Source organism: Tupaia chinensis, unplaced genomic scaffold, assembly GCF_000334495.1.
Source record: "Tupaia chinensis unplaced genomic scaffold, TupChi_1.0 Scaffold000302_1, whole genome shotgun sequence".
Lineage (NCBI taxonomy): Eukaryota > Metazoa > Chordata > Mammalia > Scandentia > Tupaiidae > Tupaia > Tupaia belangeri.
The window spans coordinates 564392-577875 of NW_006159792.1; the positions used below are offsets into that span (position 1 = coordinate 564392).

General features: G+C 48.2%; 1 protein-coding gene across 1 annotated transcript in view; it reads left to right on the forward strand.

The window, feature by feature from the left end:
* Positions 1-13484, forward strand: part of EPHB1 (EPH receptor B1) — a 375105-nt gene that overhangs the window by 21509 nt on the left and 340112 nt on the right. Inside the window, exon 5 of the mRNA XM_006150856.2 lies at positions 12112-12793. Within this exon, the coding sequence (XP_006150918.1) occupies positions 12112-12793 (682 nt within the window). The remainder of the gene's footprint in view (positions 1-12111; positions 12794-13484) is intronic.

Below are 13484 nucleotides of genomic sequence, written 5' to 3' on the forward strand. Positions count from 1 at the left end.
CCAGCTGCCCTTTGACTATTTCTGAGATTCCAATCCACTCTTGGGAAATAAGGACGTGTCCGAGTTTCTGAAGGTGATTCTAGAAGGCAGTATAGACAGGCTGGTGGGTAGAGCCCATGATAATGGTTTTGAGGGGGGGACAGTTTCTACAGAGCATTGAGTTTTGATAGCACACTTGACATACACACATGCATGTACACACGCGCTATACACTCACAATCACCAGACGGCAAATAGTGAATAAATGCTGTCCAGGTGTCCACAGGCACTTTGGGCCACTCCAGAGCCACAGACCTGCCAGTTCTGACTCTCAACAAGGAGTCTCAGGAACCTAGATCTTGGAGGAACCTGGAGGTGTCTTTCTCATACATCAAAGTCCAAGTCTGAAAGCCTGAACAAGTACTTTCTAATGGGTGTCATTGTTTCCTTTATTATGCTTATCTCAAGAGCAGGTGATTCATTTGCATCAATAATAGTGCCCTTTCAGAGGCTGTTAATATTCTGTTAGTTGTGCAAGGTTGATTCCTTTTCTCCTTTCCCAGGGACGGGTTAGCCTGGGGACAACTCCAGTAAGTCCCTAGTGAAGAACCAGAGGCTGAGGAGGCAAAGAAGCAGATTGAGAGACCAGGGCTCCATTCACTGCCTCAATCTTGAGTTTCCTGAGGGCCTGCCACTGTGGGTATGGAGAGAGAGCGAGCTCAGTCCCAGTTCTCAAGGGACAGGTCTGGGGAGACAGATTCGTATTTTAGAAACCACTCAAACTGGCAGTGGAGTTAAGGAAAAGGAGTACAGGAGTCACTTAGTGGGAAGTGGGAGGGGAAGGGTTGGATAGAAGAGCTTTGAAAGAGGGACCAGCAGATGCATAATGGCTCCCTCGCTGGACTCCCATGTAGTTGACTGCGGTTCTATCCTGGATCTGGCAGCTTAAATTCACACCAGGCACATGTGTGTGTGACCAAAATCCCAAAAGGAGAATGGAGGAGAAAGGATTGTGGTGTGGCCATCCCCTGGGGGATGATTTCTCGCTTTCTCTCTCTGTCTCTCGCTGTCTTTCTAGTGAGCACACATGCCCTATAGCAAAAATCTCTCTCTCTGTCTCTCAAAGAAAAAGAGCTTTGAAAGAAATAGGAGACACAATAGTTGGTTGTTAATCCTCTGAGATGGGAAACAAAAAATGAGGGAATGGAGAAGGCAGGGTTCATAGTATTTCCCAGATAGGGGGCATGGGGAACTTGGTGGTCAAGGTGCCCTCTGTGGACAGAGGTGAAAGTGCATTGGGGAGCAGAGAGCAAGGTGGCGGACCCTGTGCATCTACCTGGAGGGGCCTGGCAGGCAGCAGGAGATCCGAGTCTGGGACCCTGGTGATGTGAAGTCTGGAAGAAGCCCTGTCTGTGGGTGAGATCACCTAGGATAGAAAACGAAATGAAACTCGGGTGTAAGGGTGGAGCGCTGGGAACTCTGTGGATCTCACTGGGCCCAGACATGAGGGAACCAAGCACTGCTGCGTTATACTAGCATTGGGAAACCAAATGCATAGAAGTATTTTGCTTGTTCAATGAACTAATAAATTAGCCAAAACTCAATTCCTTGTCCTCAAGGAGCTCCCAGCCTGGTCGCAGAAGCCAAAGTCCCACGCACGCAGCAATTAAAGAACAGCTCGAACATTACGCTATCAAATGCTAAATTGTGTGGAAGAAACTCAATCGAGCTTTAAGCATTCAGAAAAATGGGAGCTGATTATCAGCTGGGGAGTTGTCATGGAGGAAGTAAGATCCGAGTCTCCCTGGAGGAGGCAGCAGCAGTGACAGCTTGGCTCTGCCATTGGTCAGCCGCCTGACTTTGGGTCAGCTGTGAAATATCTCTGAGCCTCAGCTCGCCCATTTCTCAACCAAAAGGTCTTGATGAACATGATCTAGAGTGGCTTCCAGCCTCATTCGCTGTTCTCTGGCTCTGTGTCGTGGAGCTCAGTCGGGATGAGGGTGGGGTCAGCCAGGACATTAGCAACAAGATGGAGGCGGAAATGGGCATGGTCCCTGTATCCAGTTGGGAGAGGAGACGGCCCTGGTTGCGGCCCTCTCTTGCTTGGTGTGTTCTCACTATTTTGTGACCAAGTAACAGGCCAGGGCCTTAGTCCAGGCATGAAATAGCGCTGGCCCTAGTGCGGTGGCCGAGAGAGGCCGGGGAGCAGCTATACTGTTACAGAAGACATGGCAAACTGCGGTGATGGAGTGGGGTGCTGGACGTGGGGAGCACTTTCAGCCTGGAGACTACTTGACTGACTTCCAAGTTGGAAAATCAAGTGGCCCTGGTCTGGGGTTCTGTGCCAAAGCTTCTAATCCTGTATTTGGTCTACCCCCCTGATATTCCCAGACCTTCAGGGAGAGGGATGCCTCCTTGGCCACCTACCCCCTCTCTAGACGCCTTCTTTACCCCAATTTAGGCATCATTTGTTCTTCCACAAACTTGACCGAGTGAATAGTTGACCCTTGGAATACGGGGCCAAGAGGTGAGAAGGGATCCTCTGGGCAGCTGTTCGTGGCCAGCAGCCACTACCCCAGCATGGTTGGGATGTCGAGGTGCAGGCTAAACCAGACATAAAAGTTGTTTTTGTTTTTAATGTAGTGTATATTGGGGTGTTACTTATGTGGTATGAATTGACTCATTTTAAGTGTATGATTCAAAGATTTTTGGTAAATTTACAGGTTTCGGAACTATCACCACAATCACATTTTAGAACATTTCCATCACCCCCAAAAAGATTCTTAATGCCCATTTGCAGTCACTACCCACTCTCATCCTCAGCCCCGGGAAAACACAGATGGGCCTTTCTGTTTGCAGATTTGCTTCTGCTGAACATTTCATGTATATAGAGTCATATAATACGTGTTCTTTTGAGAGACATCACTCCCCTCACTTAGCAGTTCCTTTCAAGGGTCGGGCACATTGCAGTACGTACCAGTGTCTCATTCTCTTTTATTTCTGTACGACCCATCGTGCTCAGTAGATGCAGAACGTCAACCAAGGCTCTCTGGTACCTTATTAGAAAGTCCAGTTGACAGTCCCAGGAAGGGAGGACTACAGTCAGACTGGCATTCAGCAAACACGATGCCTCCTCCACAAATAACGATGTCCTAGAAATGTTTGTCTTCTTTTTACTTTCTTTTTTTGAACAGTTTTTTTGCTATAGGGCATGTGCACTCGCCAGAAAGACAGAGAGACAGAAAGCGAGAAATCACCCCCCAGGGGCATGGCCACACCGCAATCCCTTCTCCTCCATTCTCTTCTCGGGATCTTGGGCATGCATGCACACGCGCCCGGCGTGAGTTTAAGCCACTGGGTCCTGGATTCGAACCGCAGTCGACTACGTGGGAGTTTAGCGACACAGCCATTACGCTAACTGCTGGTCCCTGTCCTCTTTTCTTTTAGTCGAACTATTTCAGTCTCTGAGCCTCCTACCCCACAAATTGGTGAGAATTTCAGTCCCAGTTATGATCCTTCCCTCCACCGTGACTGTGTACGGATGCAGACATCCTACTCAGAGAAAACACTGACAAGGCTGCTGGGTTGTCCAGAGGCCCATGATCTCTACAGTCCCCTGAGCACGAATAAAGCTCTGGAGGTGATGGTGACTACAGTTAATGACTTGTTCATACCCAATTTCATATACACAGAAATACATCTGAAAGATTGCCCTCCAATAGAATTGCTCAGTCAAAAGGTATATTACCACCACCCCCTTTTTCTTGAGAGTTTTTTTTTTTCCTATAAGGCACATGTACCTGCCAGAAAGACAGAGAGAGACAGAGAGACAGAAAGTGAGAAATCACACACACACACCCCCCATCGGGAGGATGGCCACACCACAACCCCTTCTCCTCCATTTTCCTCTCAGGATCTTGGGCACGCATGCACACGTGCCTGACGTGAGTTTAAGCAACCGGGTCTGGGACTCGAACCGTGGCTGATTACATGGGAGTCCAGGAACATAGCCATTACACCAACTGCTCGTCCCACTCCCTCCCTTTTCTTTTTTTTTTTAATAAGTACTCCTTCTATGAGAGAGAGAAGAAAACGAGATGGAGAGGTAGGCACCCCTGCAGGACTTCACAACACAGCCCACCCCAGACTTAGCCGGCTGGGGCCACAAACACATGCGTGTGCCTGATGTGTTCAGAGAGGCCCTGGGCCTTGCCTTGTGGGGCCGGCTGCATTACCTCTGTCCCACCACCTGGCTCCGGCTCTGGTGGTTTTGCTAAAGCCCGAATTTCCTTAGAGGTCATTACCAGTGTGGATGTCATTCAGCTGTGTATAACAATTCTTATTTCCCACACCCTTTCCAACACAGGGCGTTATCAAACTTCTGTTCTTTGATTAAAAACAAATAAAATAAAATAAACCAACCTCATACCATGGCTAATTACCACTTTTGTTATAGTGAGTGACATTCAGCATCTTATCAGTGTTTTTTCTTTCTCTCATTTTAATCTGCTAGAGGCATGTGAGCTCACTGGAGAGACAGAGACAGAGAGAGAGGGGGAAAGTGAGAAAGCACCCCTATGGGGGTGGCCACACTGCAGCCCCTTCTCCTCCCTCTCCTCCTCCTGTCAGACTGTGGGCACACACGTCCGCGCCTGGCATGTTTCTGAAGCAGACGGGTCTGGAACTCAACTGTGCGGTCAGCCACATGAGATCCAGCCACGGGCTGGCCCACGTTTCACATATATTAGAGCTAAATTTGTTTCTTTTTCAGTTAATAGTTTGTTGATGCCCTTTGCTCATTTAAAAACTTTATTACTGACGTGTAGATGTCTCTATATTCAGGGAAACGAACACTTGGTGATAAGTCACAAATAGGCTGTTTTCATATCAGGTTTTCTTCTGACTTTCTGTCATGTTGATTTAAAAGTAATTTGTATAGCGCTGACTTATCAATCCGCTCCTTTATGGTTTCTCAGTTTCATGTCACAATTAGTATACATAAATTGTCTCCCGGGTTCTTTTAGTATTTTTATGGTTTCGTTTTTAACATTTAAGTCATTGATTCACTGGAAATTTTTTCTAAAGTAAGTCATGACGTATGGATGCAGTCCTGTTTTTTCCAGATAGATACTCGGTTACCATAAAAACTTTTAAAAATGATTCACCTTTTCCGCACTGATTGAGTTTTAGCCGACATTTTGGAGAGGTTTTTGCTATAGGGCGTGTGTGCTCGCCAGACAGAGAGAGAGAGACAGAGAGACAGAAAGCGAGAAATCACCCCCCAGGGGGGATGGCCATGCTGCAATCTCTTCTCCTCCATTCTCCTCTCAGGATCTTGGGCATGCACGCACATGCGCCCGGCGTGAGTTTAAGCTGCCGCGTCCAGGACGCGAACCGCGGTCGACTACGTGGGAGTTCAGCGACATAGCCATTATGCCAACTGCTGGCCCCAGAGTGTTAGCCAACATTTTAAATGTTGGGAAAAAGCAATAAATTGTCTTCTGAAATATTTCACCAGTTTCACTTCCACCAAGAAAATATTTCACCAATTTCACTTCCAGTGCCATTTTCTTACCAAGACTTGACAATTTATCTCTTTAAATTTTTGCCAATTGGAGAAGCAAATCGTGGTGTTTTCTGTTTAAATGGGAGGAGATAATCACTAGAAGGAGCACAGGAGGCAACATGTCGATGCCCAGAAGTGGAGGGTGAGGAGCAGCCACCCAGGGGAGCCCTCTAGGAAGCTCTGGGCCAGGCCATGAGAGGACGCTGCAGGGACTTGAGCCAGCACAGGTTTTGGGTAAAAGAAATCTGGGCTGCATAGGGAATGGGGCATCTGCTCCCCTCCTTATTTATGAGGAGCTTGGGGGGAAAGTGGGGAGCCCGCATCCTAACAATCTGGGAGCACAAAGTCTGCTTCAGGGGGCAGGGCTGCTACGTGATGAAATACTGCCCAGGACATAGGCCTCTGGGGCCTGGTAGGGCCTAGAGAGCTCCCTCAGAATATCTGCCCAGTGTCTGCCCTTCTGGTCCAGCCCACCGTCAGCCCTTGCCTGGCCCTCTGCAGTGACCTCCAGTTGTACCCGTGCACTCAGGTCGCCCTCCAACTCAGTCTCTACGTGAGTGGAGTGGCCTTTTAAAATTCAGAAATTCAGTTCTATTGGGATCAGCAGTTGGTGTAATGGCTATATCGCTGGACTTCCATGTAGTCGACCACGGTTCGTGTCCCAGACCCCGTGGCTTAAACTCACGCTGGGAACATGTGTATGCATGCCCAAGATCCCAAGAAGAGAATGGAGGAGAAGGGATTGTGGCGTGGCCATCCCCCCTGGGGGGTGATTTATTGCTTTCTGTCTCTCTGTCTCTCTCTGTCTTTCTGGCTAGTACATGCGCCCTATATCAAAAACCTTTAAAAAATAAAAAATATAACAAAAACCCACCCAAAAAAAAAAAAAAAAATTCAGTTCTGATCATCTGTGGTTTTCCTTCCTAAAACTCATCAATGACTTTTAGTTACACTCAAGAAGAAATTTGAAGGGACCAGCAGTTAGCGTAATGACTATGTTGCTGGACTCCCATGTAGTCAACCGCGGTTCACGTCCCGGACCCGGTGGTTTAAAAACTCATGCCAATTTGTGGAAAAATGTAAAAATAAATAAATGAAAGAAAAAAATTAAAAAAAATAAAAACTCACGCCGGGCGCGTGTGCGTGCAGGCCCAAGATCCTGAGAGGAGAATGGAGGAGAAGGGATTGCGGCATGGCCATCCCCCCTAGGGGGGGGATTTCTCGCTTTCTGTCTCTTTGTCTCTCCCTGTCTTTCTAGCAAGTGCACGTACCCTATAGCAAAAACCTCTCCAAAAAAAAAAGAATAAATTTGAAAATTTCTATCAGACCAACCCACTTTCCCCTCAGTCTTATTTCTGCCATCTCTAGCCCTTTGTTTCTGTTTTGTTTTAATTTGTTAGAGGTTATGTGTGCTCACCAGAGAGAAAAAGAATACCCCTGGGGGAGATGGCTGGGCCTCAATCCCTCTCTTCCATTCTCCTCTCAGGATTTTAGTCATGCACACACATGTGCCCGGAGTGTTTTCCTTTCTTTTTCTTTTTATAAAGACTTATTTATTTTATTTTATTTATTTATTTATTTTAGTTTGTGACAGAGATCATGTGCTCACCGGAGAGAGGGAGAGAGAGAGAGAGAGAGAGAGAGAGAGGGGGAGAACACAAGCCACCAGGTCCAGGACTTGAACTGTTGTCAGCCATGTGGAAGTCCAGTGCCTTAACCACCATGCCACCTGCTGGTCCCTGCCTAGAGCGTTTTACAAGCTGCTGGATCCAGGACTTGAACTACGCAGTCAATCCAGCCACCTTAACCACCATACCACCTCCAGCATTTATGACTCTGTCACAGAAGCTGTTTCCCACCGCAGTGCCTTCACTCGTCCCCTTCCTATGCCCAGACGCCCTGCCCTGCTCTGCCTCTCTCTGCCCCCCAGCAGACACACGCTTCTCCTGACTGACTGCTATCCACCTGTCTCCCCTCACCTTGGAAGATCTTCCCTGACACTGTTCTGTATATCAGAATAGTGAATCCCCTCCCTTGGCACCCTGTAATCTTTCCCCATAGCAATTAGCACAATTGTAATCATTCAGTTATTTTATTAAGTGTTTTCTAATTTCGGTTTCTCTTACTAGATTATAAGCTTCATATTGCCGTATCCCCAGTGGCTAATGGAATGTCTGGCAGAAAGCTGGTATTCAGTCACTATTCTGTTCATTGTCGAATGAATGAGGTTGGTTCTGAGCATCATAAACAAATAGCATGTTCATCCCTCCCTGCTGGGACCGCCATTCTGACCCCCCCTTGATTAGCCAAAATCTCCTCTTCTTCAAGGCCCCCAATCTTAATTGCCACTTGCTCTGGAAAGCGTTTACACCTCCTCTAAGCACTCCGATCGCTTATTTCTGTGACCTCCGTAACACCCACCGACAGGAGAAGAATGAAAGAGAGAGAAATTGACGTCAGACGCCATGACAGCCTTTCCCCAACAACAGGGAGTTCTTTTCTCCAGTTTCTTCCCATTCTTTCCCTCTGAATATACAGCTATGTTTACCCTAATTTGCTTTGATCGCTCCCTCAGGAGCTGTCATGGAATCAATTAGATCTGTAGAATTCTATGACCCGAGGTCACTCGGTATGGTTCCTCATTTTACAGATGAGGAAACTGAGGCCCAGAGAGGTTAATGTTTGAAACCGTTACCTCTGTGGGGTCTTGTAACCCCAATCAGTGTCGTTTTCTAAGATGAATGTTCTCAATACACGAATGCCTCGAGAGTGGAAATCCTCCTTCGGCTTACGTAAAGGCCTACTGGCAGTCATCGTCCCGGTGCTCGGTGAGCTGCAGGCTGGAGCTCCTGTCCCGGTCCTGCCCCTCAGCTGCTCGGTCCCAGGAGGGCAGGGCTCGGCCTGTGCCAGACACATGCCCGAAATGGAGCCGCGTGCTTTACCCAGACAGTGACAAAGGCGTCCTGGTTTGTGCTGAGACACAGCTGGAGTAATGGATCGTGAGCCCTGCTGTGCTGAGACAGTTGGGGACAGGAGGCAAACCTGTCCTTCCCTCAGAAGTCATGTCGGGTCAGCGGGAAGATGTAGTTTCAATATGGTCACGGACAGGGAAGGAGGTCTGACCATTCGGTCTGAAATACTGTCAGGGATTGCTCATTACTATAATTGCTTTCTGGTTCCAAAAGACCAGGCAAGCAGAACGTAAGTTTAACAAACACATTTAAAATAGAAATTAATAGAAGAAAATATGATTCCTCCACATCTAGAAAATCAATAAGAAATGAAGCCCAGTCCAGGTAAGGTTTGAAGTGTGACTTTACATGGTACCTGAGCCATGGCGCTGAGCTCTCTCCCTTGGTGGCCTCACGGCAGGGCCTGGGAGCAGGGAGAACCGGTGCTGAGCACGGCAGGCCTCATGCTGGGTGCTGATGTGCTTACTATGCACGTGGGAGAAGTCCCAGGGGCATATGTGGGTGTGTTCTTACAGTAGGGGACGTGGTGACACAGCCCCACAGAGCAGGGGGCATCCCATCTGGCCTGGGAAGAGCGAGAGTTAGCTGGGCATTTTTCCAGAGCTGGAGTAACTCTAAGAAGAACAAAAAGACGTCTTAGCTAGAAGGCGCAGCCCAGGAACAGGCGTGCAGAGGGGAACCAGAGCGTGGATTTGGGAAGGTCATAGTTGTTGCACTGCGGAAGTAGAGCAGGATGGGAAGTCTGGTGGGCTGTGAATCGTGGCTAGGGATCAGGGGCAGATGGGGTGCTGGGTGCTTTGTGAGAGGAACAGACTTTCTCTAGTGTGGGGTGCCCCTGGCTGATACAAGAATTCTGGAAGGGGCTGACCTGGGACTCCAGACTGGCAAGGGAGTGGCAATCAGGGAGGGCTGGGCAGGGTTAGGGGACAGAAGGGCCCTGGGTAGACTCCAGCCCCGGTCTCTCAGTGGCCATGATGTTACTGTGATGGCCTGCATGTGCAAGGCCAGTTCTCCGTGTGAGCGCTTTCCCTGACGACACGCCATGCCCGGTGGTTGGGTGCCCCGGCACAAGTTTAAAGGGCAGCCTTGTCTCTGTCCCCAGCCTCCACAGAGGGCTTAATCCCTCACAAGAAACAATTGCAGTATATGTCACATGCTTTTAGCTCTCTTAATGAAGAGAGGGTTGTCGGAAAAGTTGGGATGCTTTTTTGTGTAGAAAAACATAGAAAAGATACATCATGACTTTTTTGACCACCAAATATTTAATCGCCACCCTGTGAATACTAAGCAATTAACACAATATTTAAAGAAAGGGGTATGATTTGTTTACCTTGATCACTACTGGTATCTAGTCAATTCATCCATTTTCTTTTTCACTTTAGGAAGTTTGATTGCTTCTCTCCCTTATTGATTTTAGGCAAGTAGGGACGTACCTTCAACTTTATGACTGAGAACATTCTCAGCTTTTCAGATCAAGGTCTGAGAGTCTTCCAGATGTGCGCAGCTGCTTGCTCGCTGCTCTCCCAGCACAAGGAGGAATGAGCCAACAAGTCTTCTTGCCCCATGACAGCAGAACGCTCAGTCAAGGAGGCTGACCTATGCCCTTACATACATCTTCTGCTGCCACCTCCCCAACACACACAGTCCCCACTGCCAGTAACTCTTATCATCTTATAGAAATGCTTAGCTGAAATTTTTTTTAGCCAATCAAAGCACTCCTCTTTAGCTCCTTCTCCTCCCTTTATCAACTCTTATAGTCATGTGACCATGGTGAATGGCAGGACGTCTTCATCCCTAATTGGGAATAACTGAGCTCCAACTCAAAGGTGTCAGGAAGACTGAGATGCATCACTTAGGAAATGTGTTTTCCCCACCTCCTTCTAATCTACGGGGCTGTTAAAAAAAAAAATGAGGGCTTTCATTTCCCTTATTAAGAAGCTTTCCTTACTTCCAACGGGCACCAACATTGTTCTTTATCACATCTTGGAAATTTGCACACAATGGAGCCTAATCTGCTTCATTAAGAGTCTCCCTGAGCAGCCTCCACTCTTAGCAGTATTACAGTAGAGCTCTTTCAAAGAGATTGACATTATAAACAATAGTTTATGAGACTCTAAGTCTTCTGAGAAACTCTGGAAAGCTTTCTACTCCAAAGATTGAAAGGAGCTTCACCATAAAATAAGACGGGGTTGAGTGATGGGGACGTCCAAGGTGAGTTGTCATGGGATCGGACCCCTAACCCTTGGACTAGTTGTTGAGAATGAAGGCTATGGCAGAAAGAAGAAGGTCCCTGTCATCACACATGGCCGAGAGCTGCAGGTTGTTCCCACAGATGTATCAAGCCATAGTTGCAGATCGAGAGTTAGGGGTTAGGCATGGGAAGGTTTCCTACTGGGTCGTTGGAAAAGTCATGACACATTTTTGCATAGAAAAACATGGAAAAATATGTCATGACTTTTTCAGATCACCCAATAGATTAAGTCTGTTGTATTTGGGGTCGGGCTACAGAGAAATATGGAGCCTACTTCGGAGAAGATCTTTAAAATCAAATCTGGCTTAGGTACGTTCATTTGTCACGCCAAGATGCTGGGCTAGTGAACACTGAAGGCCCCTTCCAGCCCCGTGATTCTCCCCTACTCTGCCTCTTTTGATCTTCTCACTCTCTATTTTGTGTTTTTGCATGTGTGTGCCTGTGGCCTGCTTGGTGCAGTGGGAAGAAGTCAGTGGCTACGATGAAAACCTGAACACCATCCGCACCTACCAGGTGTGCAATGTCTTCGAGCCCAACCAGAACAACTGGCTGCTCACCACCTTCATCAATCGGCGGGGGGCCCACCGCATCTACACGGAGATGCGTTTCACTGTGAGAGACTGCAGCAGCCTCCCCAATGTCCCAGGGTCCTGCAAGGAGACCTTCAACTTGTACTATTATGAGACTGACTCGGTCATTGCCACCAAGAAATCGGCCTTCTGGTCCGAGGCTCCCTACCTCAAAGTAGACACCATTGCTGCAGATGAGAGCTTCTCCCAGGTGGACTTTGGTGGAAGGTTGATGAAGGTCAACACAGAAGTGAGGAGCTTTGGGCCTCTTACTCGGAATGGTTTTTACCTTGCGTTCCAGGATTACGGAGCATGTATGTCTCTCCTTTCTGTTCGTGTCTTCTTCAAAAAGTGTCCCAGCATTGTGCAAAATTTCGCGGTGTTTCCAGAGACCATGACAGGGGCAGAGAGCACGTCTCTGGTGATTGCTCGGGGTACGTGCATCCCAAATGCAGAGGAAGTGGATGTGCCCATCAAACTCTATTTTGCATAGAAAAACATGGAAAAATATGTCATGACTTTTTCAGATCACCCAATAGATTAAGTCTGTTGTATTTGGGGTCGGGCTACAGAGAAATATGGAGCCTACTTCGGAGAAGATCTTTAAAATCAAATCTGGCTTAGGTACGTTCATTTGTCACGCCAAGATGCTGGGCTAGTGAACACTGAAGGCCCCTTCCAGCCCCGTGATTCTCCCCTACTCTGCCTCTTTTGATCTTCTCACTCTCTATTTTGTGTTTTTGCATGTGTGTGCCTGTGGCCTGCTTGGTGCAGTGGGAAGAAGTCAGTGGCTACGATGAAAACCTGAACACCATCCGCACCTACCAGGTGTGCAATGTCTTCGAGCCCAACCAGAACAACTGGCTGCTCACCACCTTCATCAATCGGCGGGGGGCCCACCGCATCTACACGGAGATGCGTTTCACTGTGAGAGACTGCAGCAGCCTCCCCAATGTCCCAGGGTCCTGCAAGGAGACCTTCAACTTGTACTATTATGAGACTGACTCGGTCATTGCCACCAAGAAATCGGCCTTCTGGTCCGAGGCTCCCTACCTCAAAGTAGACACCATTGCTGCAGATGAGAGCTTCTCCCAGGTGGACTTTGGTGGAAGGTTGATGAAGGTCAACACAGAAGTGAGGAGCTTTGGGCCTCTTACTCGGAATGGTTTTTACCTTGCGTTCCAGGATTACGGAGCATGTATGTCTCTCCTTTCTGTTCGTGTCTTCTTCAAAAAGTGTCCCAGCATTGTGCAAAATTTCGCGGTGTTTCCAGAGACCATGACAGGGGCAGAGAGCACGTCTCTGGTGATTGCTCGGGGTACGTGCATCCCAAATGCAGAGGAAGTGGATGTGCCCATCAAACTCTACTGCAACGGGGATGGGGAATGGATGGTGCCCATAGGGCGCTGCACCTGCAAGCCTGGCTATGAACCCGAGAACAGCGTGGCCTGCAAGGGTAAGCCCTGGGAATTCTCAAGGCCTCTGCTTCCTGCCCATGGGCGCAGGGCTGAGTCTGCAAGGTTTGCTCACCTCTGGGTCATACAACAATAGCAAGAGCCTGATGCTTTAGTATAAGCTCTGTGGAACTTCTCCAATACTAGGCCTTGTGATTTTTCAGTTGTGTCCAATCAGAATGTTTGTGTCATGCTGGGAGGGAGAGATGGGAGAATTTCAAACAGTGGGAAATAATTTAATAGCCACTCAGTGATACTTATTTTTGGGACATACATGCACCCCCTCCCTCCCCACCATGCCCCTGTAACAGCCGTGGTGCCCTAAGCTCTGGGCCATGGAGAATTTGGGTTGTCATGGACAATACACTGAAAGGTGGTTGAGAAGTGACTGAATTTGGAAAATATTTTAGTTCATTTCAGTCCAGCTCCCACAGCACTCCACTTGGTGCTGAACCCAGGTAGCTCATTAACTGAAAGCCCTCCGGCTCAGCTGCCTTTCTCCAGGGGCTCAATGCCAGGCCCTGAAAGGAGATGGAACTATTGGAAGGAGCATGGAGTTGTATCTCATGTTGGTTTACCTTTTGCTCTGAATGTCAGAGCGACGCAGACTTTGGGGTGGAGGGTATCAGTTACTGTGTGCTCACCAGGGCTCTCGCCAGCCCTAGGGGGGCCTTGTCCAGCATGTGGCAAGAA